The sequence below is a fragment of the Neopsephotus bourkii genome, unplaced genomic scaffold (assembly GCF_033783945.1).
Source record: "Neopsephotus bourkii isolate Nb327-2 ecotype Australia unplaced genomic scaffold, CSIRO-AGI_Nbou_v1 NB_272, whole genome shotgun sequence".
Classification (NCBI taxonomy): Eukaryota; Metazoa; Chordata; class Aves; order Psittaciformes; family Psittacidae; genus Neopsephotus; species Neopsephotus bourkii.
The window spans coordinates 6110263-6137838 of record NW_026900781.1 but is presented as its reverse complement, the minus strand read 5'-3'; the positions used below and the strand labels follow the sequence as shown (position 1 = coordinate 6137838).

The 27576-nt window shown below is 40.6% G+C and overlaps 2 protein-coding genes across 7 annotated transcripts in view; both read right to left on the bottom strand.

Annotated features, from left to right (window-relative positions):
- The window catches only part of JARID2 (jumonji and AT-rich interaction domain containing 2), a 216197-nt gene that overhangs the window by 35115 nt on the left and 153506 nt on the right, over window positions 1-27576 (bottom strand). For all 6 annotated transcript variants that reach the window (XM_061346448.1, XM_061346450.1, XM_061346449.1 and 3 more), the window contains 3 exons: window positions 24652-24821; window positions 9980-10156; window positions 693-922 (listed from right to left, as the gene is read on the bottom strand). In XM_061346448.1, the coding sequence (XP_061202432.1) occupies window positions 693-922; window positions 9980-10156; window positions 24652-24821 (577 nt within the window). The remainder of the gene's footprint in view (window positions 1-692; window positions 923-9979; window positions 10157-24651; window positions 24822-27576) is intronic.
- Window positions 1-27576, bottom strand: part of GMPR (guanosine monophosphate reductase) — a 463469-nt gene that overhangs the window by 350599 nt on the left and 85294 nt on the right. The gene's annotated exons all lie outside the window — the stretch shown is intronic.

Sequence of the window (27576 nt, the reverse complement as noted above, 5' to 3'; positions counted from 1 at the left end):
TCCTGCCCAAATGCCAGTCTCAACTATTGAAGATTGGTCTGCTAAACTTCGACACCCTGAACTTGTGGCTAAACAGCCACAAGTCAGGCTGAGACAAACCTCTTGCTGAATTTTTCAAACAGGTAACATGAAACTCTAAATTACTCGCCACCTGGTATGCCCACTGTGAAGGAGGCAATATCCTGCAGCATGTTCTTTATGCATAAGGCAAAACATTTTTTTCCAGATTCCAAGGCTCGTGTTTCCCACATGCAATACAAGACAACTGAGAGTAATGCCAGCTTCTCTACAAAGCCAGCAAGACCCTAAGATAACCCAAGCAGACCTCCCATACAGAAACGGAATTCATTCTTCCATGTGCTGCCAGCCTTGGACTGTCAGTGAAGAGGCCAGCAAGAGTGCCAGTTAGAAAAGTTTAATAAATTACAGTGTGAACTTTACTCTTTCATACGTACACAGTGGATAATACAAAGACAGGCTTGTATAGCATGTTTTGTCATACTGACTTCCCATGTAGGTATCACACTTCTTTTATTCTTTCTTTCTCTCTCACTGAAAACTAACTCCCTGCTGTCTCCAGAGCATACTTTTAAGGATTGCCATGTTTGCTCTGTGCCAGGCAGTGGAAAATGGAGCTAGCACCTTACAAGTCTGCATTTCTCATGTGTCCACAGTAGGGTACAATTCATTACCTGTTTCCTTAAGTCCTGAGCCGATCTATGAAGAGTGTGGTGGTTGTTAGCAGTAAGCCCTTTCGTAGAGGAGCCAGTGTTTGTAGTAGGATGGTGATTAGCAGCAGCCTGATCTTTTCGGCTTTCAGCCTTATGTTCGCTGTTCCTCTCCTTCCCTGGTGTGGCCTCTTTGCTTTTGTGTTTTTGAGCAGGTTCTTTCTCCTTAGATGATTTGCTGGACCCATTGAAAACTGAGGAGAGAGAAAATCAGACTATTAAGGAAAAAAAGGAAAAAAATAAAAAAAACATATAAGACAAAACTCTTCATTCAAAACAACCCAACTTTCTCTGCTGTTGGTGCTGGATATTTAGTTAGTATCTTCTTGTAGCTAAAGTAAAATCAATACAGAAATAGAAGCACTATTTTGCATATTTTTTTCTATGAACAGATTTACTAAAGTATTTTCTTTTTGCTTGTTAACACACGCTATCCTCAATATCCAAATTTAAGCATACAAGGTATATTACTGATTTGACTGGCCTAAATTTAGACCTACCAGTTTGAATTTTGTTTATGACAGTTTTAATTAATTTTTGCTCTTGCAGAGAGGGAATTCTAAACATAGCCTAAACAGAAAGAGGAGTTGTTTTTGTGTGAACGTAAAAGAAAGGAAACATTCCATGAAAAAGCATGTTTTGTTTTTATCAATACCCAAACTGCTGAACCAAATTGACAGACAAGCTGCAAATAGGAAAAGGTACTTCTGCAAAGACAGGAAAATACTAAAACTGGTTTGGAACATGTCATAAAAAGTAATGCTGGGACGTAGGCTGAGTGGCCTAGCTTTCTGCTGAAGGCACAGAACAGAAACCCTACTTTTTGTACAGTTACTATTATACAAATATATACAAGTCTATCTCAGCAAGTTTTATTACCATCCGCCTGTGGAAATTAGTTAAGAATAGCCGCTGGTCTTTTGTTGTCAGGGAACAAGAAAAGCTGGGGTTAAAAATAAACATGACACATTTCTCTGTCTGTTAATCAAAACTGAGATGAATTTATGTCAGAGTGCTTCTTCAGAGAAGCACTTGACAGGTGCACAAGGCTTGTGATCCCACACCCACGATGGTAAGTGCCCTCCTGCTTCCTCTGCTCCTGGTATTTGCCCCTGCCTTTTTTGCCATGGATTAGTAAAGGATGTAAATAAGAAAATTCAGAAATACTGAGTAGCAGAAGTGTCTAAAAATCATATTTATTACACACACCATCTGTTTGGGTATGTTCACTAAATGACGTTATTGTTTTCTTGTGAAATTAAAGCCTTCTTTTGTCACTAAACATGATATACCTACAATGCATATCTTTCTGTCTGAATTGTGAAGCTTAGCTGTCTCTACAGATGCCCTCTAGCATTACATTAGTAGCAACAGTAATAGTAGTAATAATAAGCAACCAACAATCCTACCTACCTCCAAACTTTCCCAACCATCTCTCTACCTTCCCCCACCACACCTCCAAAAGCCAAAACTCCAGCAAGCTATTAGAAAAATCTGTTATTCAGGTCACTTATCATATTCAGTCAGTCGTAAGTGTTGAGGCAGATTATGTAAAAAAATCAAATATTGCGATCGCTTTTCCTCCTCTCTTCTTTCCCTCTTGTATAATTTGAGTAAGAGTAAGAGAAAAGCCATAAGCACTGAAGTCATTGCAAATTCCTCCATGGCTCCATCATTCTTCAGCTCAGGAGCAACTGGCACTGCCCAGGCCAACCAAGGATTTCTCAGTGGTTTCCATGAAAGTCATGTAACCTCCGTGCCTCATTTCCAGCGATGAAACTGATAATAATTGTCAACCCCTCTCAGGGAGTGCATGACAATACATTTATCCTCCTTTGTAATGAATTCTTACATCAGATAGAATGTGCTGCAAATACACAAAGCATGACTATTTGTTTTTAATAAGACGTTGCACAAACAACCAATAGCACCTTGGTTCATATGTATTTCATCACTGAGGGTGATATTTTCCTTCAGAGGGAGCAAAGTGCATATATACTGATCTTTTCATATAGAAATGGGAAGTCACAGCCAAAAAGCCAAAAAACCCTGTGCACTTTCATGGTTTACTGGAAAAAAAAAAAAAAAAGGAAGGAAAAAAAAGAGGGAACATGAGACAAGGTATATTTTATATGCAACAGCTCATTAATTTTAAGTGTCGTGGGAACCCTGCCAGTTTTACCCTCTGAGTAATTATCTTTTGTCTTAATTTGTAAGATTCTTGAAAGGGGGAAGAGAGAAATGGGAGAGAGTAAATGTTCACTCTCACAGGAAAAGCTTAAAGCCTGAAAACACAATAAAAAGGGAGAGATGTAGACGCAAAATAGTCCTAGTCAAGCTGTCTCTAGTTAAACAGTAGTTGGTATCAGTTTCTACAAAAATCAGTATGTGTTTCTTCCAACACCTAGAATATTGTTATACCCAGCTAGATAGGTTTAAAAACCTTTCTGCAACAGTAAGTTCTGCAAAATTCGTTAACACAGCATGTGAACAAGTATTCAAATGTTAACTTAATCAATTACAAAACACCGTCACAAGCTAACTATTTAAGGGGGGTAGAGGCTGGAAGAATCCCCTGGAGTATAATTTTGCTCCCATCTCAGTGAAAATGTAGACAAAAGTTATTTAGACAATATGTAAGTTTTTTAGTACAATACAGGACTAAACTCTGGCCCTAATAACTAGTAAGACAGTTCAGTGAAAAGATTAAATCACCAGAAAAGACAGAGAAGCCCCCAAAGAAATCTCATTGTTGAAGAGTAACTAAGCCACTTCTCAAAGGAAAGTAAACAATAAGAAACTCAAAATCAAAAAAATCCACATTAAATATTACTGAGACCAAATCTAACAATAAAATTAGTTTTAATTTTTTTGTGTCTTCCTGCAGCTAACTGCATTCTTCTTCATGTCTACCAATTCTTCGGTATTTCTGAGGCATTCAAAAAAGCAGAAAAGGTGTAGCTTTTGCTTTACAAAGCCAAGACACAGGTATATCCCAGCTACAATCTCCCATCTTGACTCTGACAACATCCAATGTTCTGCTCCCAGTTATGTTCTCCCTCAAGAAAGAGTAATTTCATGATAAAGTCGAAGTTTCATCCTTGAAGCAATAATTTCATTACAAAGCAGAAAGAAAAAAGAAGAAAAAAAAAAAGCCCAATTCACGAGTGACAAAACTCACATCATTAAAATAAATCTTCTTGTCTTGAATTATGATTACTTTATGCTACTTTAAGCAGCTCTATATTTCCAGGACAGCTTTTAGTCAAAGGTAAGAGCACTACTAACAAATAATTAAAAGTGCAAGTAAATTATTAGTGTTCAGACACTTTGAATAGAATAAATGGATATCCTTTTATCCATATCTATCTGAATGCTCATTCTCAAAATGTCACGTCCTCCAAAGCAATTATTATTAAGCTGAAACAACAAGAGTCCTAGTGTGACATACTTGTGGGTCATTTGGTTAGCAATGATCAAATGCAAAGAAACTGAACTACTACATTCACAACTCGCAAGCACTGGGGGTTTTTAAACCACTGATACAATCCACGGCAGCAGAGCAAAACCTTATGGCAGGCATGATCCCCACAGATGCTCCACAGTGCTCTCTGCATCAGGGGACTTGGACTCCGGGCGCCAATATTCAGCCAGAATCCCATACAGGGACTTTGGGGCACCTCATTTGAAACAGTGATAAAGAATCCCTATGGCAAACCAATGCAAACTGTGCACATTGTGAGCATACTAGGTGAAGCTATAATAAAGGCTAAAAAATTTTTGATCAGGTAAAGCCACAGATGTGCTCAATTACTACAGATTAACTACCGCAATTGACACAGTAGTGAGTAATAAACATTTATGGCATTTTTAGCAATTTTCTGAAGTATTCCTACAAATTAATATGCATGCAAATTTTCCATAGCATACATCTAGCCAGGCATTCAGAAGCCAATTTATATTACATACAACAATCAGGCTTTCACTGCTTAAGCAGCAGAATTCCAGGACTGGGTTCAGCCAACTGCTGACTCCACAGGCAAAGCTTTCTCTGTCAAGCCCTCCTGGAGATTATACCTGCACCAGATACACTTTTTATTTGAGGTAATAGGGGAGTCCACTGCAGGGACAGAAGAGTACTGATGTATAAACCCTTCTGCTTTATGTCAGCGTCTAGAAGATAAAAGGCATGCATCTTACATGTACACGTATGCCACACGTTGCAGAGCTTGTGCTGCATAAAGCAAGTGATTGCGTATTCACAAAACTATCCAAAACAAAGAAGGAAGATAAGAGTGAAAGGGAGAAGTTTTGCTTTTAGAAGGAGAAAAGGAAGCCTTGCCAATGTTGTGAACCCGAGCCAGCTATTCCAATGCAAACCTCATGTTGTTACATAGATCATGTTTGGGAAGAGATGTAATATTAATCAAGTTTCTGGCATTAAGTATCCGTTACTGTACAAAAACACTCTTGCTCTGGCTTTAATTCAGTTTTAAGTCACTGTGAAAACATCTATGTGGCTCTCAAACTGCCTTAAAGGACCCAGGCAATAATTCTTTCTTCTTCCTGGAGGAATTAAAACAATGATCTACTTCCATAAAACACAGAATTTTAGTTCTGCCAATTGTTTTCCTTAAGTGTTGGGTATGTTCAAACTTCTATAAACCATTTCCAGAGAAGCTGTCTTCTGGAGCTCTCCCAATACTATCTACCTATTCAGGGTCTGGTGGCAAAGGCGTGCTTCAGAAGAAAAGGATGCCACAACATCATCTGCAAACGTGTGGTACCACTGTTCTGCACTTCCCCAGCCCTAACTCAAGGTTATGCAATTTGTCAGTGGACAATTTTCCATAGCTGCATGCTAACAGAAGTCAAACAGGAGAACCATGGCAGACAACACTGCATTTCTTCTTGACACTATCAGTAACAAAGCTCGAAACCCTGTGCACACAGGAATATACTGGGCCACTGAGAGGAGCACTATTGGTATGAGACACCACGCCACCGTTTGCAAAAATTCAATACCAAGTGTCTTGTCTTCGTGCAAATTCATTACTCTCACCTAACCATTATGACACAAGCACCATCAAAAGGGTAACTCTCTAAGCAGCAAGTCCATGCCAGAAGTGTCTATCTGTTATCGAGTCTCTCATCAGGACAACAATTCTTTTTTTTTTCTTGAGCTCCCCTATTTCTCCAGCTCCCCTATTCTTCTGCACAGGTCATACATCCAGCTACTGAAAATCTGCAAATCCCCAAATGTGTTGTGCCTGATTTGCATATTTAAATATGTAAATTACTGCAAAACGGGTAATTTTCATGTTACATATTTTTTGCAGAAAAATTAAATGTGCAAAAATGTTTATTGCAACAATTACTGGTTCCATGGTATTTCAACAAAAGGCTGTAAATCATCAAAATAATTGCCTACCCATTAACTATTGTAGCACTCTGCCTGGAATTTTCTCATTCTGCATTTTAGCTGGATGCAAAAAAAATATTTTTCTTCTAAATGTTTACCTCTTCACAGGATTAATTTCTCTAAAAACGATGCACGAGCCTGAGACTCGTGGGTCTTATGTACCCACCCACAAATATCAAACTTAGTTAAAACCAAAGCTACATAAAGAATTGAAACCACAAATCAGAATTTTCTCACAAAACACTCAAACAGCAATGCCTGTAAAAGATGTGTCATTTAAGCCCAAGATATACAAACACTGCATTGAACTATATCCTGAAATAAATAAGGGGAAAAAAAAAAACCACCTATCTATGAACTTTTCCTGCATTACCTTTGTTACTACACATGTAAGGAAATCACTCTGCTAAATCATCCACTGCAAATTGAGAAGTGAAACACTCTTCTGCTTTTCTGGAAGTGAGGAAGACAGCACTACAGTGGAGTATGGTATTTCTAGCGATGCCTACTTACTACACACTGCTGCCAGGTCTGTTTTGAAATGTGAGCCTAAAGAAAAAATGTGTCCATACAATTTTCTTCCCAGTTCATTTCAGGCACAAGACATGCAAAACAGTTTTATCTGACCACATTAACAGGACACAGCATGGACCAGTAACCGTTTCTGACCTAGTAGGTTTTCTGACACACCAGAGATGGTTTTCTCCATCTAGGAAAACAAGACTCAGTTCATAAAGAAGCCTAGTTACAAATAATGACGGCTAACTTTGTTCTCCTAAATGTAAACTGGAATTAATTGACTGTCTCAGGTGTTTGAAGACAAACATGACATTCCCAGGTATGCTGGCCCAGCTGTGCACTTCTCTCCACCTTTGAACTGCTGGGCTGGTGTGAGAAATACCTAATCCTGCAATCATCCTCCTTGAGGAAATTAGCCAACCATCATTAGAGGAACTGCAGTTCGCTGCATGCAATTTCAAAGTTGGCTATGTAACTGTATCTGCGTACATGGCTCCTCCTGAGGCCCTTTTCCAGTCCGCAAGTCCTTTCAAGTACAGTAACGCCTATCCCCTTTTGCTCTTGTGATGGGACTGATAACCCAACAACTCCTTAACCACATCTTTCAGATCACAATCCCATCCTGCCTAACAAAACACTTGGCACCTGAAACATTTTTCTTCAGGAGCCTGCAGAGAAAACCTCCCATTGTGCCACAGAATGAAATCAAAGTAAGATTTATTTAGTTGTGAGGAATTCAAAGAATTGGTTTTAAAGGAACAGAGACATAAGCTTGCCCTCTTACCTACAACTTGGAATTTCCTTCAAGCAGCGGGGAGACGTAATTTAGACTCAGTACCTCCCTGGAAAGACTTGCACTTGCTACATACTGCTTTTCCACACTCCCATGAATGTGGGGGATAAACACTTTTCCTGTTGAACATTTTACTTCACTCTTTAACAGTTGGATGTAGGTGCAGCGCATCAAAAGTACTAAGAAAAGATGATGAAAAACCACAGTAACAATCTGGTGCTTTAAATATACCTACGTAAGTAGTAAGGTTGGAAGGTGACAAGTCAGTTGAGTTAATTCCCTCAATTTGTGCAGCAAGCTATGCCATGTGTTTTACATGCTTCTTATGCATACTTAGGCATTTTCAATTGAGTCAGCTACCCAAAAGATAGCTCAATAGGCTGCATTATAATAAATAGTTCAGTGTGCAACCCTAATAACGCTCTATATTGGCATCAGAAGAGGATACTGACAAATGACTTCATCCAGGAAAGTTGTCTGGCCCCCACTTAGTATAAAGCAATCATCTGACACTATCTAATGACATTAATCAAGCTCTGAACTTCTGTTGTTGTATGTCATAGCAAACGCTTAGCATTTTCAGGTCCAAAGTGCTTGACTACACATTGTATATTAAAACCAAAAGACTTTAATTCACTAAAAACAGACTCTCACGCTAGATTAAGTTCATTTGCTGCACCCGTCCCTGGTCTGCCTTTGTGTGTGGTCTCATTCAAAACAGACACACATGAACCAGAACCTACTTTATTCACACAAAACAAAAATACTATTGGCTGTCAACCAAAATAACAGACACTGAAAACGGGAATACCCCTGGGTAAGGAAACTTTAATTAAAAAAAAAAAAGAAGGGGGAAGAAAAAAAGAAATCACAATGACGAAGAAGTAGCAGCTGCCTTCTCTGGGAATTCTTGTTTCATCACCTTTGTCAAAACATCTCACATTGTCTCCTATGTTATTTTATAAAGGTCTTTCGCAGATCTGTTAAAGCAGAAGCTTCATTTATGCTCACTCTGATCTATATTGATAAAGATTATGAAGCCATTAGATGGCTCATTAAGTTTGCCTTTACTTACCCCCAATTAAGACTTCAGGTGTCTCTGGTTTTGAGCTAATTTGAAAGTAGCTGCCATCTGGGACATTCTCAAGGAATAAGATCAGCTTCTTTTGTAATGATACATCACATTTAAAACTCTAAGGCAGCAGTTCTCATACGTGCAGTCTCATTTTCCATATGTAGAGCTTTGTGCCTGTTATTTTTGAGGGTTTACTTAGCAATCAATCCAAACTGCCATGTTTTGATCCATGGCTTTTAGAGTATTAAAGCTCCTGCTCACAGCTGACAGCTGAAATGCTATTAGGCCTAATGTCTTCTTGCACTTCTCTACAAATTGTTCACAAAAAGAGAGCTTCTAAGTTTTGGGTGTGCAATGAAAGCGAGATTCAGACCTAGTCATGAAAAATAATTCTGGTGTCTGTAACAAGGGGGTCCTTACTAGGAAACTCCTTTTTGAAAAGCAGAGATGAGGATCAGCAGAGTGTAGCAATTGGGATCTACTAATCTCCTCTTCAGAGCAGACTAGCACAAAAGAACAACAACAACAACAACAACAAAAGCAGGCACAAGTCACTGCCATCTCTCAAAAAGTGCACTATAGAGAGACCTTCCTCTCAGTCCCTGCTACTGAGAGGAGGAGAGCTGAATGGACAGTCACCAAAAGGAAAGATTTTCATGGTAAACTAACACTGCGGAAGGGAACAGAGAGCACAGGCTCCATTTTGAAGTTATGTCAGGCAGAGAGGGCACAGAGTTCTTACGATACAAAAGCTCTTGCTGGAGGGAGATCCACATCACACAGGACTTTGGCAGTGGAGCATTATAGCAGGCTCACGAAATTTTTAGCAAGGCTTTCAGTCTTCAATTTTAAACTGGGTGATGTTGCAACATCATGACAAAAATACTGTATAATGAATGCAGCTTTTGTTGATTTGCAAATAAATGACTGACTTAAAAAAAGCTTCTTCCATAAAGTCTTTCAATCAACAACACAAATTCAGTAACTCAACCTACTGAAGTTGTGGTATCAATATTGCATGTGAGAAATTAAATGCTGCCCCGTCACACATTTTAATAGCACTTATCAATGCTTGGATTTAACCTTGATAGAATAAAATCATTCTAGATTAAACATTAGTCCCAAGGATGACAGAGAAAGAGCATGACTGTGTGTGTCTACACATACATGTGTGTATGTGTGTGCATAAACCCAGTATGTGTGCACGTCTGTAGATATATAATTCCAGCCCTGTAGTTACAGTCCTGCTACAGATGGAGTTCGGACTGTCAGGAAAGGCAGTTTAAAGTAGAAGATGCTACCACTACATCTCACTCCATTTTCCCATTATGGCCTGTATCTTTTTTCACTCAGATCCAGGAGGATGGACAAGGATTAAGCACATTCAGCTCATAAATTTCTTTTCCAGACAATGCAGAAGAACAGCACTATTTAGGACCTACCTTGCCCATTTGGTACATGTTTATGCGTTTTTCCTTTCCTGGGGGTTGACTGGCATGATGATGAAGCGTTGTTTGTGGCTGTTTTTGTGTCCTCTGTCTCCTCCTCCTCCTCTTCTTCATCCTCATCATCCTGAGAGCTTCCAAAATATACCATGTTGCTGGGCAGGGCTGGAGAACCTGATCATTATAAAGAAATGGCTCATTAGCATCATTATAGTCATTTACTGCACTAACCATATTGATCATAACCTACCTTAGTGGTATGTATAGCAAGGGTAGAGGGGAACTCAAGAGATGTAAGGTCACACTAGTGCATGACTAACTGGAGGGTTTTTATTTATTAATTTTTACCAACAGAATACAGTTGGATACTGTTTTGCATACAGGATACAGTATGTGCCTGAAAAGCAGGGCCCCCCCTCCCCAGCACATTCTATTCATACTTTAGACAAACAGTCTTGCTACAAGCCCTAATTAATAGCTTTACGTATTCAGAAAAGGACTAATGCACACGCTTAATTTCAAATGTGTGCTTAAGTGCCTTACTGAAGTTTTAACGCACAAGCTAGAAACTTACAGCTTTTCCAAGCAGAAGCAAAAAGAGCATTTACAAAGCAATCTGCACCCTGGTAATATTTTTAGGTTATTATTACAATAAAATATTAGGATTTAAACTTCATAATGCTCTGCAGACCTCTCCAGTACTGTACACAATGCTTTGCAGTATTCCAGTTTAGTTTTAAACTAAGAGAAAAGCCCAGATACTAAGATTAATTTGCCTAGCATGTCCCTGGCAAAGGAGAGAAAAGAGCAAAGGACTCCTGATTCCCTGTATGCTCCTCTTGAGAACGTTGCTTCTCATCTCTCCTTTACTTCCCATGCTGCTCCCCCTAACCAGCCTTGTTTGCGCACGGGTTAAGATAGAACACGCATTTCAGTGAGAGAAGGGTGAGGATTCACAAGCTTAACAACAATACAAAGCTGTAATTTAAATGTAACTCTTGCACAGAATTCCTTTAATGTGTGTCAGGCAGCAGTGTATGGGTTTCCCTGCGCTGCATCAGGACACACAACATGACTGTAGCAATCTAATAACTTACATTTAAATGTATGCATACTTCTGACAATTAATGTATGCTTTCCCTTATGCTTGACACTAGTTTCTACTTCTAGATAAGTCTTCTATCTATCCCCTGGTGGGACAGGTGCCCTAACAACCTTCTATTCATAAGACTTTTTTTGCTGCAGAAAGGTTAAAAATAGAAAGTCAATAGAACTGAAGAATGGGGACTCATTGCTTCAATTATTTTCCTGTAGCTAAATAAGACAAAGGACAAAGAGAGCTGGGCTGCAGACCAACACCACAAGGTAGTGGCTATTTGGCTGATGCTTCCTTGGGAAACACTTCCAGCTTCAAGCTCTCCAAAACAGCACAACTGTGTGTTTTGTTTGGTTCTGAGTTGTCGGTGTTGCCATTGCCAACAACTAAACTAAAGCTTATTTTTGGGTTGTGTATTTTCTGCTCCCACCGAGTTTGCACAAAACACCCTCAGCTACAGAAATTACATTTTAATGAATGGATACCCTAAATATGGCACAAAAACTGGGATAAGCTGTTTCTGCAATGAACCATGTTTTCCTAAGCTTACTGATTTTGGATGGGATGGAGCGAGTTTTCTTCACAGTAGTTTGCATCAGGGCGATGTTACGGATTTGTGACCAAACCAGCGCTGATAACACAGGGATGTTTTAGCTACTGCTAAGCAGTGCTTGCATAACATCAAGGCTTTTTTTTTCCTGCTCCTCACACTGCCCTGACAGTGAGTAGTTTCAGGGCGCACAATAAGCCAGGAGGGGACACAGCCAGGACAACTGACCCCAACAGACCCAAGCGATATCCCAGACCACGTGGCATTGTGCTCAGCAATGACAGCTGGGGGAAGAGGAGCAAGGAGGAGCTTTCAGAGTTAGAGTACTTCTCTTCCTAACATTATGTGTGATGAAGCCCTGTTTTCCTTGTGATGGCTGGACACCTGCCTGCTGTTGGGAAGTGGTGAATGAATTGCTTCTTTTGCTTTACTTGTGCATGCAGCTCTTTCATTACCTATTAAACTGCCTTTATCTCAACCCAAGACTTTTCTTTTACCCTTCCTATTCTCTCTGCCATCCCACTGTGAGGGACCAAGAGTGTGGCTGTGTGGTTCTTAGCCCCCACATGTAAAGAACTTTGCTCCTGGTCTCTGTAATGGCTCCTTTGGGACTGCAGCTGCCTTGGGGAGGAGCAGAGAGAAACTCTCCACTGCACCCCATGCTGTGCATCAGTGGTAGCCCTGGGACAGCTAGGGGAAACACTGCAGCAGCACCTCAGACATGACAGTTCTTCCCCCCAAAACAGCATCCATATTAACCCATCCAATCTAGACATAATTGCATGGACACATATGGTTATCCTAGGGGAAAGCCTTTTGCATGCCAAAACTTCCATAATTATATAGACTAATGATCAAATTAAGACTGCTGACATGTTTCACGGCAAGGGAGTTGTTGCAATTTAGAGAAAACAAAAACCTTTACTTTTTTTATGCAAGGCCAGAACTTTTTGGCACACTCTAAGCAATCAACCATAGTAGGTAAGAGGTGCTGAGAGGCACATTAATTCTTCTGCATGGAGGGGAGCTTTAATTCTCAAGAGCATCTACCTAGAAGATTCCAAAAGAGTTACTGTAGGCCAGAACTGCCTGAAAAAAAAGTCTTTTTAATTCCATCTAGGTACCCAAGCATGTGGTACGGATTCAGAAGTTATTAGTTCTGCAAGTCTGTACTGTGCATCAGTTCTAATCAGGATCTGAAGTCTGGCACCATCAGTGCATTAATGCATTGACAAATGATGGCAGTGAAAGAAACTGTTAGGAACCCTCAAAATTAGATTCAAACACAGACTGAAATCTCCCTACTGTAATTAGAGAAACAGTCAAATTTTATCCTTCTGAGACATTAAAATAGAAGGCCAGATATAGCGTCTATTCTCTAAGCTTCATCTTCCCCAGAGCTCCACATCCCTAAGCTTTATTGTCAGCTGCTTTCAACAGCAACCAGCAAAAAAAAAAAATCATCTGTGAGGCAAATGTTATTACAATAGTAATCCCCCCCCTTTTTTTTTAAAGAAAAAAAGAACAGAATAAAGAACTGTGTCATTCTGCTTAGAAAGGAGGGAGGGTCTAGCCCAAGCAGATACAAACTTCACCTAACTCCTGGTATTCAACCGTGGCAATCTCAGTGCATAAATCTTGAGTCAGAATGACATTTTTTAATTCTTTCCAACTGAGAATTATGAACAACAGTGGTTAAACTACATTCCTGGGACAGCTGGGACTGCTTGGGAAGTACATTTCCAGAGAAATTAGACTAGCAATGTCCAATAACACGAGAGCCCTGCTAGCCCTCACTTTACTGATCGAAGTGCTCTGCAATATGAGACCTTGGAGAAAAGCCGGCATTCAGTCTGGGTTGCCTTCTCCTCTCCTCCCCTCCCCCAGCTTTCCCTACATATTTATTAAAGTTGACTTGCAAAACAGAAAGAAAGGGAAAAAAAGCTGGACTCGCACATTTTTGTTCTATTTAAGCATTGTTATGGATGGAAGACACTGAAAGAAATCTAAAAGCTTTGCATTTTCTTGCTTTCTTTCAGTTCTGGAATAGCCTCACATTTGAGAATTTTTTCATACCTATGGGCTGAACTGGTTAAAACCACTTTAACTCTATGTAGCTAAACATGTCCAAAAGGCTGAGAAAGCTTTTAAAATATTGAAACAGGCTGCTCAAGCTTGTGACACCACAAATTCCCTTTAGAAGCAAACTAAAGGAAAGACAAGGCTGAAAGTACACTGTGATTTCATTCAAGCTAAAAAAATTACAATTACGTTGATTAGGCAACCCCTAACATGCATTAAGTGTGAGCAATTGACATGCAGTGGTGGTTTACACCCAGCAAAAAACTAAGAGAATCCCCCACAACTCTTCTTAAGGGAATAAAACTGAGACTTCTCATGACTGAAGAGCTAATAAAGTTTGTACAAGTGGAGACGCATCATTATGAGTAGAAGCTGGGTGAACACCCCGTTTATTAAAGATTTCTGTCCCACCTTACAGTGGATCCCATTTGTTACTCAAAGCTGTTGATTCATATAAACAATACTAAGCGGTGTTACTATAGACACAAATGACTAAGACTATTGGAGATATGGAGAAGAATGTGTGCTCAAGAGCTGCTTTGGTTTTTCCAGCTGTATCACTTGGTCTAACAAAATATATCACCCTTCCTGGGGATGTGTAATAAGTCAGGAGGGGACACAGAGGCACAGCTGACTCCAACTGTCCCAAGGGATATTCCATACCATACAGTGTCACACTCAGCATATGAAACTGGTGGAAAAGGGAGGATGCAAGAACATTTGGAGTGATGGTGTTTGCCTTCCCAAGTAACCATTAGGTATGATGGAGACCTGCTTTCCTGGAGACGGCTAAACACCTGCCAGCCAGTGGGAAGTGGTGAATGAATTCTTTGGTTTGCTCTGCTTGCACATGCAGCTTCTGCACGCAGCTTCTGCTTTACCTATTAAAATGTCTTTATCTCAACCCATGAGTTTTCACACTTTATTCTTCCAGTTCTCTCCCTCATCCCACTGGGGGGGGGTGAGTGAACAGCTGTGTGGTGCTTTGTTGCTGGTTAGGGTTAAACCACGACACATGTATAACAGATACTTATCATGGAAATGACAGATTATAGCAACATGATAAAACCCCTCCAAAATGTTATGAGAATAAGCAAAACTGCAGGTTCACCAGATGCATACATACACACACATTTAGACAGCACAGTTGTAGATGCTTGCTTATTTTTTTTTTAATGTACAACACACTATTCTGCACATTTTTGTCTTTGCCTGGACACACTGAGCAACAGAAACCCATGGGGCAACTATTCCAGTTCATTCTTGCACATATTTCACCAGCCAGACAACAAGAGTAAGATGAGCAATCATCCCACCTCTTCCTCTCGCAACAAGAGCAACATTAGAATTTAATTGGTAACCAACAGCAAAAGAGAAGAACTGTAGTGCTTCAGATAGAGGGCAACATCAGTGTCTGGGAGGAGGTGCATACAAAGTCTCAGCACTCTAGGTATGCAATTCCCCCCCTTCCTCACTTTCCATCCTCAAGAAAACAGCAGAAAAATCTGTGAGAAGAGTTATGAGAGTTTGGGGCTGGATTGAATTTTACAAGTCTCCTTTTGTGCCAGGAGCCCCCAAGTTGTGCAGGCAGCTGCTGCCATGGGCACTGCAGCGGATGAAGGAAGGGAGCAGTCTCAAGCACCTGGGCAAAGCATGCAAGCAGCCCTCCACATTCAGAAGCCCACCCTGCCATGCGCCCCATCAGCAGGTGTCTGAAAAATCTGCTCACTCAGCAAATCTGATGGTAATCCAGAAAATAAATTTGACTTCCCACCACTTAAAGACATTTTCATACAAGGAACCATCTAGGCTGTCTATGGCTGTGTGCACATTTTTCTTGGCATCCAAAATGGTTTACAGAGCATCTACCTCCATCTGGCCTTTTGTTCTTACTTCTGTGCCACCACCTCGACTGTGGCAGTATAATTTTTTTGTGGGGCCATGTGGTGAATCGGATCAGGGAACTGATTCAGATTAAAAACCCAGACTAAGGAAATTAAAGTCCATTAATAAATGCTGTAGCTGTAATGTAATGTTACAAGGTCTCAAGTAAAGACTTGGAAAATTTTTATGCACACTTTTTCTTATTGAATGTGTGGCTTAGTATATCACTTCATGTTATTAAACAAAACATGAAACAAAGTATGTATCCAATCTCATGTAGAAGCTGCACATTTTACATTCTGTCCTGACGATGTCTAGGCATACACTTCCTAAATGCCCTTCCTTCCCAGCTCAAGACAGCTGCTTTGTTTTGCATCAGTATTTGGAGAAAAGCGTGTGCCATCACCAGAGAACTGGATAAGGCATTCGCAACATGATGGGAAGGAAGGAGAAGCTATAGCAGAAGTAGTAAGCTGAAAGAAAGGGCATGCAGGAGCAGCAGGGCAGAAAAAGAAGCTGGGGCTGGAAAAAGAGGTGAGTGGCAAGAGGTAAGTTAGCAGATGGACACAGGCTGCAGGAGCAATAGGAGAAGGAATACACTGAAGGAATTACTGACATTAAATGGTAAGAAACTCCATAAAGCAAGAAGGATGCCTTGTACTGATCAGCTTTAACAGCAGTATGTGTCTGATAGTGCTGTTGACCTGCTGCCCTGAACATGTGCTTTCACCTTTTTCACCTTTTTCCTGCTTAAAACTCACTGTTAACTCACAGTCAAGAGCAAAAAAGGTATGGCCAAGACCAGGCAACAACCCAAAGGGAGCTTCCCAGCCCCCTCCACCTCCTCCAAATCACTGTGGAAAGGCCAAATTCCCAAAACTGGCCCTCATCATGCGATTTTCAAAGTCTAACAAATTGCCATGGCTGCCTAAAGGACCGAAAGCCAGACAGAAAGCTCAGGCAACTAACAGAACCCCACGTACCCTCTCCTCACCAGTGGCAGAGCAGGAGTTACTGCTTCTGGGGTCAGACACACTGTGCACGGCAATTTTTGTGAAAATCATTAATGTAGTTGTCTTTTTTTAATTCATTCATCATGGTTACAATAAGCTATGAAATATTACAAGATGGGAGGATACTCAGCTCTTTTAAAAATAAGGTTTGAAGTACATTTGGCAACTGTTTCCGTCAGTATCTGCAGTTTCATTATTGAAATTCTCTCGAGTATTTTTGTCTTCTCTCCTATTGTGAGAGCAACACAAAAGAAAACCTAACTATATAGGAAAAACAATTACCACAACTACACACAAGTGTTGCCTAATGCATATGAAAGGATGACAAATGTATTTTATGTCCTCTGTATAATAATTTGATGCTTATACAACAATAAGTACAACATAAAGTATATTTTTTTAAGCCACGGTGCTGCTTTTTGCAGTCTTCTCAGAAAGATCCTACCCTTTGCATGCAAAATCCAGGCTTCCTACTAACAGAAGGGAGAATCGACACTGACACAACCTGTACACACAGATCTGTTGACCTCAACAGCAAGTGCCTGATTAATAGAATAAGCTATACTCTTTTTCGGCTATTTTATTTGATTAATGAGGTTATTAAATTTTATTTGACAAATGTGTAGTTTTCCCTTCTAAATTACAGTATGTTTTGTTTCTCATTACATTACATTAACTTTTGTCTTGGCCTAGCTAAACATATTTAAAAACCTCTGAAGAGTGGAATCAGAAGTACGGAAAGTGCATGCGCTTTGCCAAGAGCACTATTTCATTACTCTTCAGAATTAGCTGGCAGCGTTTCTGCAATATTTACTGAAGTACAAACCAAATGTTTTCATCTGGACAGGATTCAAACCCTGGTATGTTACAACCACAACAAAAATCATCTCAATCCAAGAGCCTTCTCTGTAATTTGGGCTGTGGTTTCTACAAAATTGGAGGATTCTTCTCCATAAATTATTTACACCAACTTCCCCTCTAGTTTCTCTCTGTTTTTTTTTTTTTTTTTTTTTTCCTCCTAACAATTAAACATAACCCAGATGTGCTTTGGAAAAATCTTAAAACAATTTAAGACATCAGAATGATTTAAGCACAAGGCAGGTCAAGGTATGTGGGACTTAAGCCTGCCCTAATAAACATGCGGCATGCCAAGACCTACAATGAGCTGCATCCAGAGGTTTGGCAGCTTCTCTGACACACGACCCCATTTTGGGGCTGTATGCAGGTGGAATAACCTTGCTTCCCCAAATGCTCCCAACATACTGGCATCTCAGTATTTATAATTTAGGGCCTGCTTCTCATTTATTATATGTCCTACTCATTATGCTTTGGCAGGACAGCAACAAGTCCCTGAAGTGCATATAAACGCAATTTATGCCCACACTTTATGGTCGTTTTACGGAGCAAGGCTGGATGAGAATGAACTGCATAAACTATACAGGAAAGAGTAACTGTATCTCACTTGTCTGACTCCACCTGCAAGTAAGGTTGTAGAGGGAGCTCCCCAGTGCCTGACCAAGAGGGAGGAAAAGGCCATCCCAAATACAAAAATGAAACAGAGCTCAGAAACACACCAATTCCCCAACTCTCCCTTCCTCTGCCATTGTACAAATCACAAGATGCTTAGTGTTATGGATAACTTATCAGCTAGTGTAGCGGCATAAACCCCATTTTCTTCATGGTCCTTTCTTCAAAGCAGTAGAGCTAAAACCAAAAAGGAAAGGAAATTTTTCCTTTTCCAGGGAAATGGAGTAAAGATGGGGAAATATGTGAGTCCCCAGGAAAAAGAGGTCCACTTTCCAAAGTTCATGAAACACACACCAGAGTCCACTGAAAATGAAAAACAAAGTGCTTCTCACATATAGAATTCATATCTGGCAGTCTGAAAGCATTATACCTTCACTACCCTGGCTAGATTTGGCAGTGAACCTCAAAACCAACCCTGCCCACATACACTTCAACCCCCAACTTTATGTTCCCCGCAAGTTTGAAACCACTGCACTGCCATTCCAAAAGGCTACCAGGCTGTTTTATACCCAAGAGATCCTGAGGCCTATCTGTGGCACAAAATATGCCTTTCAGGGAGCACTGAACCTATGGAAGGTTCACAGGTTTACAAAAGGAGGCCCAAATGTTTCTGGCTGTGAGGAAGGACAGGAATGGCCTTTGCCCATTGCCTTTACACGGCCCACCTGGGCACCAAAAACTGTGGGCAGCAATATTCTGAAGTGCTGCTGCTGCTATCGCAGCACTCATGATTTTATGCCAGTAGCTTATCCATGATCAATATCCAACTATGCCAATACCTATATACAGAGTTAAATGTTTATCCTCATTTTACAGAAAAACTAAGCAGCTCACTGAGGGACTCTGAGTGAGTCTGTGGCAAGTATAAAGGCTGAACTGCAGGCCTCCTGTTTCAATGAGTTAATTTCATCCCATGGCTTTTTGCAGGGTTAGATACTGGAATCATTAACAGACAGAAGCAAGGGGCCCCAAAACGGGAAGAGCAAGGAGAAAGTACTTTGATTCAGCTGTAGTACTACATGCAGGCTACTCTGTCTTGCACTCAGCAGCTCTCTCCACCTCTTAAATCTCCCAATAGGCACACACTAATGGGAAGACACATGCTTCACTGCATGCCTGGAGGGACAGCCCTCAAGAAGCACTTCAATCCCCTGGGAAGGAATAATACTATGGTAGTGATTGCCAGGCTCTCTCTGCATACTTCATACACGTGCTGTTCTGTTCACTGTGAGCCCGCATATTCACTTCTCCCCGCCAACACTGATTATATTACTCTTGTTCTAAACCACCACGAAAGTTAGTTACCAGCCCAAAGCAGCATATTCCACAGGTGGACTGAGCAGTTGGACATATGAGAAATACCTCTTATTTGACACACCAGTGTTACTCCTAACTTTAAAGAACTTTGAAATTGTGAGACTACAGTTATGAAATGCAAACTTATTTTTATTAAATGTTTGAGCAATTATGACTAAATACCCTCAGAATTTATTCTTGTGTTTTTAATCCACCCTAAAACGTCAAATACCAAGTCTCAAATACCAAATGATCAACAACAGAACTGATAAAAAGTCTTCTTCCAGTATTTTAAACAAATGATTGTACATCTGCATGTTTTAATACTATTTTAGATTTCTAAAAACTAACCTAGGCTGCACAGCAGCTCACATTTTTGAACAGTGTCAGCATTTCACTGCTTTGCTTCCAGCCTAATCAAGTTGCTGTGTTACCTAATGTGCTTACTCTGATCTGGTGAGCATGTTTCCACAGTGGAAATGTGCTCCCTTGGAAGGCTGCTGCTTCAAAGATGTGACTGATGCAGTCACTGGCTCTCCAAGTCCAGTGTACTTATTGATACTGAACTACCAGATAAACATATCTTCTGCCTTGTCAAAAGCTAGGCAAATTAAGTTGTTTTGTACCATGCCTAAAATTAAGAGCTCCCAACTTTTTTATTTTGGGGGGCTCTCCCGCTGTAATGGAAAACCTCTGCAAGTGTCTAATGGTACAGGCAACCTCTCCTACTAAGACTCAAGAGAGAAGCCTGGGTTCAAAAGCCCCCAAGCTTACCACCCAAACAAGGTGTTTAAAAAAAAAGTAAATCAAAAACCTGTTAAAGAGCAAGCTGCAAGATTACTGGGGCACTGAGATTTAGAAGCTACTCAAATTCAGAAAAACATCCTATAGTGAGATTTTCTATTTTGGTTTTGCTCAATTCTGATAAACCATCAAACCACAATTAAGTCCTTGCAGTACTCAAAGACAATGAACATTCACACGTTTTACAGCACAGTTGTTAGAAGAGCCTGAAAACTCAGTTTGTGAGATCTCGATTAAACCACCTTTATTTAGGAATCCCTGAAATTCTCTAGCATGCATCTCCCACAGGCACAGCTTAATAAGAAAATTGATCATGGGAAAACACCTTAAAATGTAGGCTCCTAATCATAGCTTTCCTGTTATCACCTTTTGCCAAAGATCTATTGCTTACTGGGGAGTTGTTTCTCCTTCGCCCTTTAGCCCTGTATTATTCTCCCTGCAATTTTTTTAACCTGTAAATAATTACAGTGAGTAAAGTTAACTTAATGCTCTGTAATGTAAGCTGTTACCAAAAAATTTGATCAGAGGCAGAAAATACAGCAAAAGTGAAAGCTGCTGTACAACTGCATGAAGATGACACACTTATGTCTAAACATGCTGCTGAAAGATACTAATTATGCTCCGGCAAAGGACATCCAGGCTCCTTCAAAGAACCTATTTAAAGATAAGAATTCTGCACACAAACACTTCAGAGATACCTGCCCTACTCCCTTCCTTGTCTTCGAAATTCTGGGTCACAATATACTAGTAATTAAAATAAATACATAAATAAATAAATAAATAAAGGAAAATAATTTAAAAATAATAGAAAGCCGGGGAGCCCTTGCCAAGTGTAGTCAGTTAGAGGTACTCCAGGGTTCTCAGATTTTCATCAGCCATTACAGCTTTTTCATTCTGCTCTGCTTACCTTTTAAGAAGTAATTAGTACATTGTATTATCAAATCAAAGAGTTCAAAAACAAACTAATTAAAAATATGTCTAAAGTCCCTAGTAGTCTGCATAATGAAACCAAGCAGGTCATCTTGGTTAAATTATCTCCCTTTGAAATAACAGGATGCTAAAAATAAAGAATTCAAGTGATTTGAATCATTAGATTTTCTGGCATTTAGCAGAAGGCCATCTAAACAGGACTTCTTTTCCTAAGTATGGAACCTTAGGCACGTCAAGGGCCTTTCTTCCACATTGTCACGACAGTACTGCTCCATCACTCACAGAATTCAGCTGCTGCTGCTTAAAATACCCCCGCCCCCTGAGTACCTAAGCCTGAACTTGTAGTGGTGCTGGGATTTTAAATTTCTCTATTTAAAACCAGAAAAGAATCTGAAGGACAAATTTAAACCGTGCCTTTCACACTGTTGCTGGGTGTGGAACAAGGACAGAGAAACATGATTGCAAAACTGTTTTCCCACCAGTCCTGGAGGAGACTCCCTTGCTGAAGAGCAGCTTTCCTCATGAATGCAGGGACTATTTCATCAGAATGTTCTGAAGGACTAAGACCTAAGAGAATCCAAACTTTAAAAAATATAAACCAAAACAAAACAAAACCCCACAAACATAGGGATTTATTCTCTTGGATCTTATTGCCACTGCACTTACTACTAGAACAATTTTCAAAGTGCTGAACTTACACCCTGTGAATGTGCTCTTATTTCCATATAATTGTATGTCACATTTCACCATAGAAGTGCAAACAGCCACATCTGGACAGACATCTGGACAGACGTCAGAACAACCACATGTCCCACCATGCAAGCAATTTTGAATCTCTTAGCATTTCAATAAATAATAGCACGGAGGTTCAAAACCAAAACAAACCTCTTCCAAAAAGAACAAAAAAATCACACAAGTCTTCTGTATGCAGGGTTTAAGTAAGTGGCTGGTTCTTCCCTCTCCAAGCTCACTGGGTACTACCAGAAGAGCAACCTCAAACTGAGCCTGCTGGTGCCCTGGAAGGCCACTTGCGGGACCTTTCTGGAGCTGGCTGTACCAGCGGGCTGTTACAGGAACTCCCTGTAAGTGTATTAAGAACCAGCTTCCACCTCCTTTTCCCAGTGGGCACATCAAAAGACACAACCACCTGAGGCTAAACCTCCCAAGGGACCAAACAGCCATAATCTCAGGTAGCCAGGACCTCCTGAAGGACAAAGCCATCCAGACACTACAGGCAGAACCATGCTAATATTGATCTCAATAGCCCCACTCCTTCTCCCTCCAAGCTACAGACACTCTTTCTGCACCTCCACAGAAATGAATCCATATAGCAGATACCCAATCCTGATTTTACTGGTTCTTTTCAGGCTTTATAAAGGGGTGATGGAGCAATAACCTTGTGAAGGAGCTGAAACAGAGAACTGACAGCTTCCCCTTTCTGCTTTTCTTCAGCCTGTTTAAGCAGACCAAGAACATGCCATGTGTGGCACTCAGAGCAGATATTCTTCTCATGGTTTTTACTATAATTGTAATTGGAATCTTGCCGTCTGAATGCACGTGTTGTCTGAAATATACGAGCACTCCTGCATACTGAAGAAATTAGGGATGAATAGCAAGTTCTTAATTGACGGTACAAAACATCAATTATTCTACAGATGAACAACAAAGAAGAAAATTACAGGTGCAAGAGCTAAACAGTCACTGATTAAAATTAAAAAAATAAAAGAAAAAAAAAAGAAATATATTAAAAAAAACCCAAACAAACCACAACCTTCTGAATGAAGTACTGGAAGAGGACAAAAGTACCCATGCTTCCCATTTGCATTGTTAGAGCAGAATGCCAAGAGACAGTAGGAAATAAAAATGGGGACAAGTCACATCCCCACACAGGTTGCTTTTCTTCAAGTGCAAGTGCCTTCAAAGCTATAAATAACACATGCTTAGTTAGCAAGCAGAGGAAACAAGCGTGTGAATGCAGCCATGTGTGCTCACACACATACACACACACCCCCACCATCTGAATTTTCCCACCAACAACTGTGGCAGTTGGCCCAGATCACAGCAATGACATGCTGCCAACAGACTGATCAACCTCACAGCAGACTAAATTAGAAATACATTTCCACAGATTAAATTTCAGAGGACTGTGATACAACTTAAACTCCATTAGAGATTCTGCTCCTCACGATCCTTTAAACAAACACAAAAGCTAGCAAACCACCCCCCTCCCTCCCTCCACCCATCCGCCTTACCAGAAGTCCCAACAGGATGGAGGTTCCATATTGGACCAGAGTCAAGACAGATAAATTATAAACCAGTCTAGAGCTACCACAGCCTAAAATCTCACAGAAAAGAAGCAAAAATAAATCAAACCATGCTGCATTATGGTGAGAAAGCCTCAACAGGAAGCTACGGGTGGTGTTGACCAGTGTTGCTCAGAGATGCAACAGAGATCACAGAACTAGAAAAGGGAACTCAAACACAAGCTTTGAAAGACTCAATGCACTAGGTAAGACTTCTGCAGACAAACCTTGGTAACAAATGTACACCCTTTCAGCAAGTAATGGGACAAAATAACCACAAAAGGTATTGTTTCAGCACATCAAGGATGAAGCGGTGACTAGCAAAGAGGGCTATGGGGGGCACCCACCAAAAGGGAAACATACCACGAGAGCTATTACGACAACTGGGAGATTAAACTGAAAGATGCGATCTTCAGTACATGACTTGGGACACAGGGCCATGGAAAGTCCCAAGAAAAAAGACCACTCATGTAAGGTCTTCTTCTTTAGCTTAATCTGGACAGTCAGCTGCACCTCACACTAAGATCCCCCAGTCTGACATGCAGGCTCACAGACACGCTCCAGTGACCACAGACACACACTATACAGCTCCAGCCAGGCTCAGGCACCTGCTACTGCAAGACAATTCAGGTTTCTTGCTGTACAACTTCAGATGCCCCATCTGCACTGCAGAGTGAAGGAGCTCACCTGTTTTAATTATCACCATGGGAGCAATCCAGCTCCCAGGGCAGCTAAGAACAGTGGCAGCCCCTCCACCCACTGCCAGATGAAAAGCCTTACTCAGACTGAACAATAAAGGACAGTGAGTAGGTAGAGAAGGGGAATTTCCAACCAGATTTCTCCTTTTGCAGGAACAAGTACTCAGGCAAGTTAAGCACAGTTTATAGTCAGGCAAAACAAAGGAGGATGTGGAGGACTTGAGAGAGCTAGACAAAAACCATTCAGAATAACAGTGCTAAGCATAAATTTCCCTTTGCACTATTACCAGCCTCATTTTATGATCTTTACAACCATGAACTTGGAACGCTCCTGCTGCAGGTATGGTCAAATTGCTGAGAGTTGAAATGCACACAATATATTAAAGTGTAGTACAGCACATTTGTCTAGCTGCTGCTTGGCATGTGGTGCTATGGCTCGTGCTTTGAATGAGTGTCCCACTAGGCTTCTTTCTACAAGACTCATACCTCGAAGACAGAGGAAAGTGAGAAAATCTTCTGTCTTGGGCTTCCTTTTGGAGAGGTCAGAAATCTGAGTAGCAGGAGGGGGTAACAATGGCTCCACTATCTTTATTGGAGTTGTGCTGGGACTGTTTGGCTGGGACTGAGCAAACTTCCTTTGTGCTTGCAGCCTTGGCCTGTGGAAACAAGAAGCATATCAGAAGCACATTAGGCAAAAATTGCAGGAGAGACATCAAAACATTTAAAAAAAAAATCACAATTCAAAATTAAAATAAAATTTAAAAGGGGGAACGGATGGGGAACAGAGAGGGATTTGAATCTATCTCCCACCAAGATTATATTCGTACCCAGGTCAACTGCAAAGACAGTATTTTATTTGCTTCACCCTTTGGTATCTTATGTGACAATTTGGAAAACCAGAAAGAAAACATCTTGACTATAAAATCTGTGACTACTATTTCATATGTTCCAAGTATCTTCTTGTGTATCATACAGTTACAGTTTACCATTCACTTACTTGGAAATTAAATCTGTATTTTGCACCATGAAAATGTCTACTATTTTTTAAGTGTTAGTGTTCTTTGCTTCTTGTTTTTAATTAATTTACAAATTAGGTTTATTTTAGCCCCATTAAGGATTTAATTTATTCCAATCTGCTAGAATCTTATTTACATTCTAAGATATATATTAATAGATAAGGTATGTATGTTAGTGCCTAGTTCTACAAAAACAAACTGAAGCCTTTAGAGAAAGATAAAAGATCTTTGACAGGGAAAACAGCAGGTAAAAGCCATTACATTTTTGTTCCCTTGGGCACAGCCTAGAAGACTGTAAGCAAGGAGGGCCAGAGTGGGGTTAAGTAACATTTGTGGTAAATCTGTAAGAATGAAGAACATGCATGGAGTGAATTTGTCTCAGTCCTGGTACTGACTGATAGACTGATAAGTTTTAGAGCATGCCTGGGTACGGCTGTAGAGAGTGAACAGATGCAGGTGGTTTTGGCAGTCAGGCAGCAAATCATTTCAAGCCTATCTGAAGGCTCTGATTAACTGCTAGGTGGCAATGAATATGATTTTCTTTAATATGTCTAGAACGCAAATTGGTATTAGGGAAAGCGCTTTAGGGCAGGACAGATACCCGGAGGGGGTCTCGCCGGGAACCTGGCTTGGCTCAGCATTTAAGAACATGCTAATTTCTCACTTAAGCAACTGGGATTCTAATTATGATCCTTATTACAGCTTCAAAAGGCAGAGAAGCAACTGAAAGAACTTAAAACCTCATTGAGAAAGGATGCAATTTTATGTCATTTTCTTCCCTAATAGCAGACTATTTACATAATGTCAAACTGAAACATGTACCAAATAACACTAAAGGAAAAACCAGGTCTTGTCACTCCATGGCAAGCTTGGCTGTTGTGACTCAAGGAAAGCACAGTTATCCTTCAGAGTGGATGAAATACACAATTGAGAAACCTCTTCTTTTTCACGGATACTAAACTTAAATAGTTGGGTAAGAGGTTTGTTGCTATGTTTTAAAATTCTGCCTTTTTGTGGCTAAAATGGGAAAAAAATGAAAATCCCAGCAGTGTTGGTTTAAGTATACAAATGTCCCCTAATGACAACAGAGAACAAAAGTAACATTCAGCAATTTTCTCCCTAAACTCTGCATAAAATTGTCCATGTCCTTGCTACTCAACACCCACCTCCCCAAACAACAAAACCCACCAGCCATTCTTACTGCTTATTTGCACCTCCTTAATGGCAAATACAACGTGGTGTTTATTTTTATCACTGTGCTTGCAATTTTTAAATTGGAACTAAGACTGTTGGACACGTATTTCTCCATTATCTATGAACTATTAACTTTCCAGAATGAAGGACTTGTACAGCTCTGCCTGCATATCCCCAAAATCACTCAAGATTGCTTTGCAAATCCCTATTCCTTCAAGCAGACTGAGGACTCCTGCACAGGATGAATGGGATTTTAATTTCAACCATCTACATTTCTATCACCAAAACCACACATGCGGCCAGAGAAAAATGCTTTGTGTTGGCTTCCATTCTGCACAAATTATACCATCTCTTGGCAAAACCCAAAGGTTAGCAAGCAACCCTGCCTGCTACTCTCATCTACACAGCCATTTTTCCCTATCCGTGTGCTTCCTCAGTTGGACTGTTAAAACCATACACCATCCACTCTCCGCATCTCTGAAACTACATGCTGTGATCTCATGTGATCAAAGACGAGAATAGGGAAGGACTCCACAACCACACATCCCTCCAAACCCACCCCACCCCACCCCCCCAGAAAAAAAAAGTAAAGGTTAAGCCTGTTTCTTGGTTCAAAATTAACCCTTCGCAGCAAGGATTTGCCAGAGCTGCTTGCACCATCCTTATTACTGGTCCCTAGAGCACTGAAAGAGGATTAGGAAATGGCCTGAATGCATTAGTGAGTTCAAAGAGCTTTCGGTTCAGTCTGTCTTTGAAAATACACTCTCCTCTAGCCAGCCTTCCCTGCTCACTTTGCTTCCCCACTTCCTACAGGGCACACAGCCTGGCATGGCCTGGCTGCACCACCAGCTCTTCACTACCCCCTGTGGAGTGGGGGCCCTTCATTTCAGCAAGGACAGTGAAAACTCTTCCCTCCAGCCAACTCCAGGCTACAACCACAAACTTCTGCAGCTTCCCCAGGGAGGCTGTGGAGACTTGATGCTGTATGTTCAGATGTGTTTGAGATGCTTCTCTCACACTTCTGTGGATGTTTTCTGTACTTCCTTTGGTTTGAGCTCAGTGGCACCAAAACAGGCCTGCTCCTTATGAAACACCATTTTTTTATTAAAAACCTCAGCAGTTACAGGGCATACATATCACCCATTCAATTTATGAGCACTAGTAAATTAAGGCATTCTTTTGTGACTGCAGATTCCTTTAG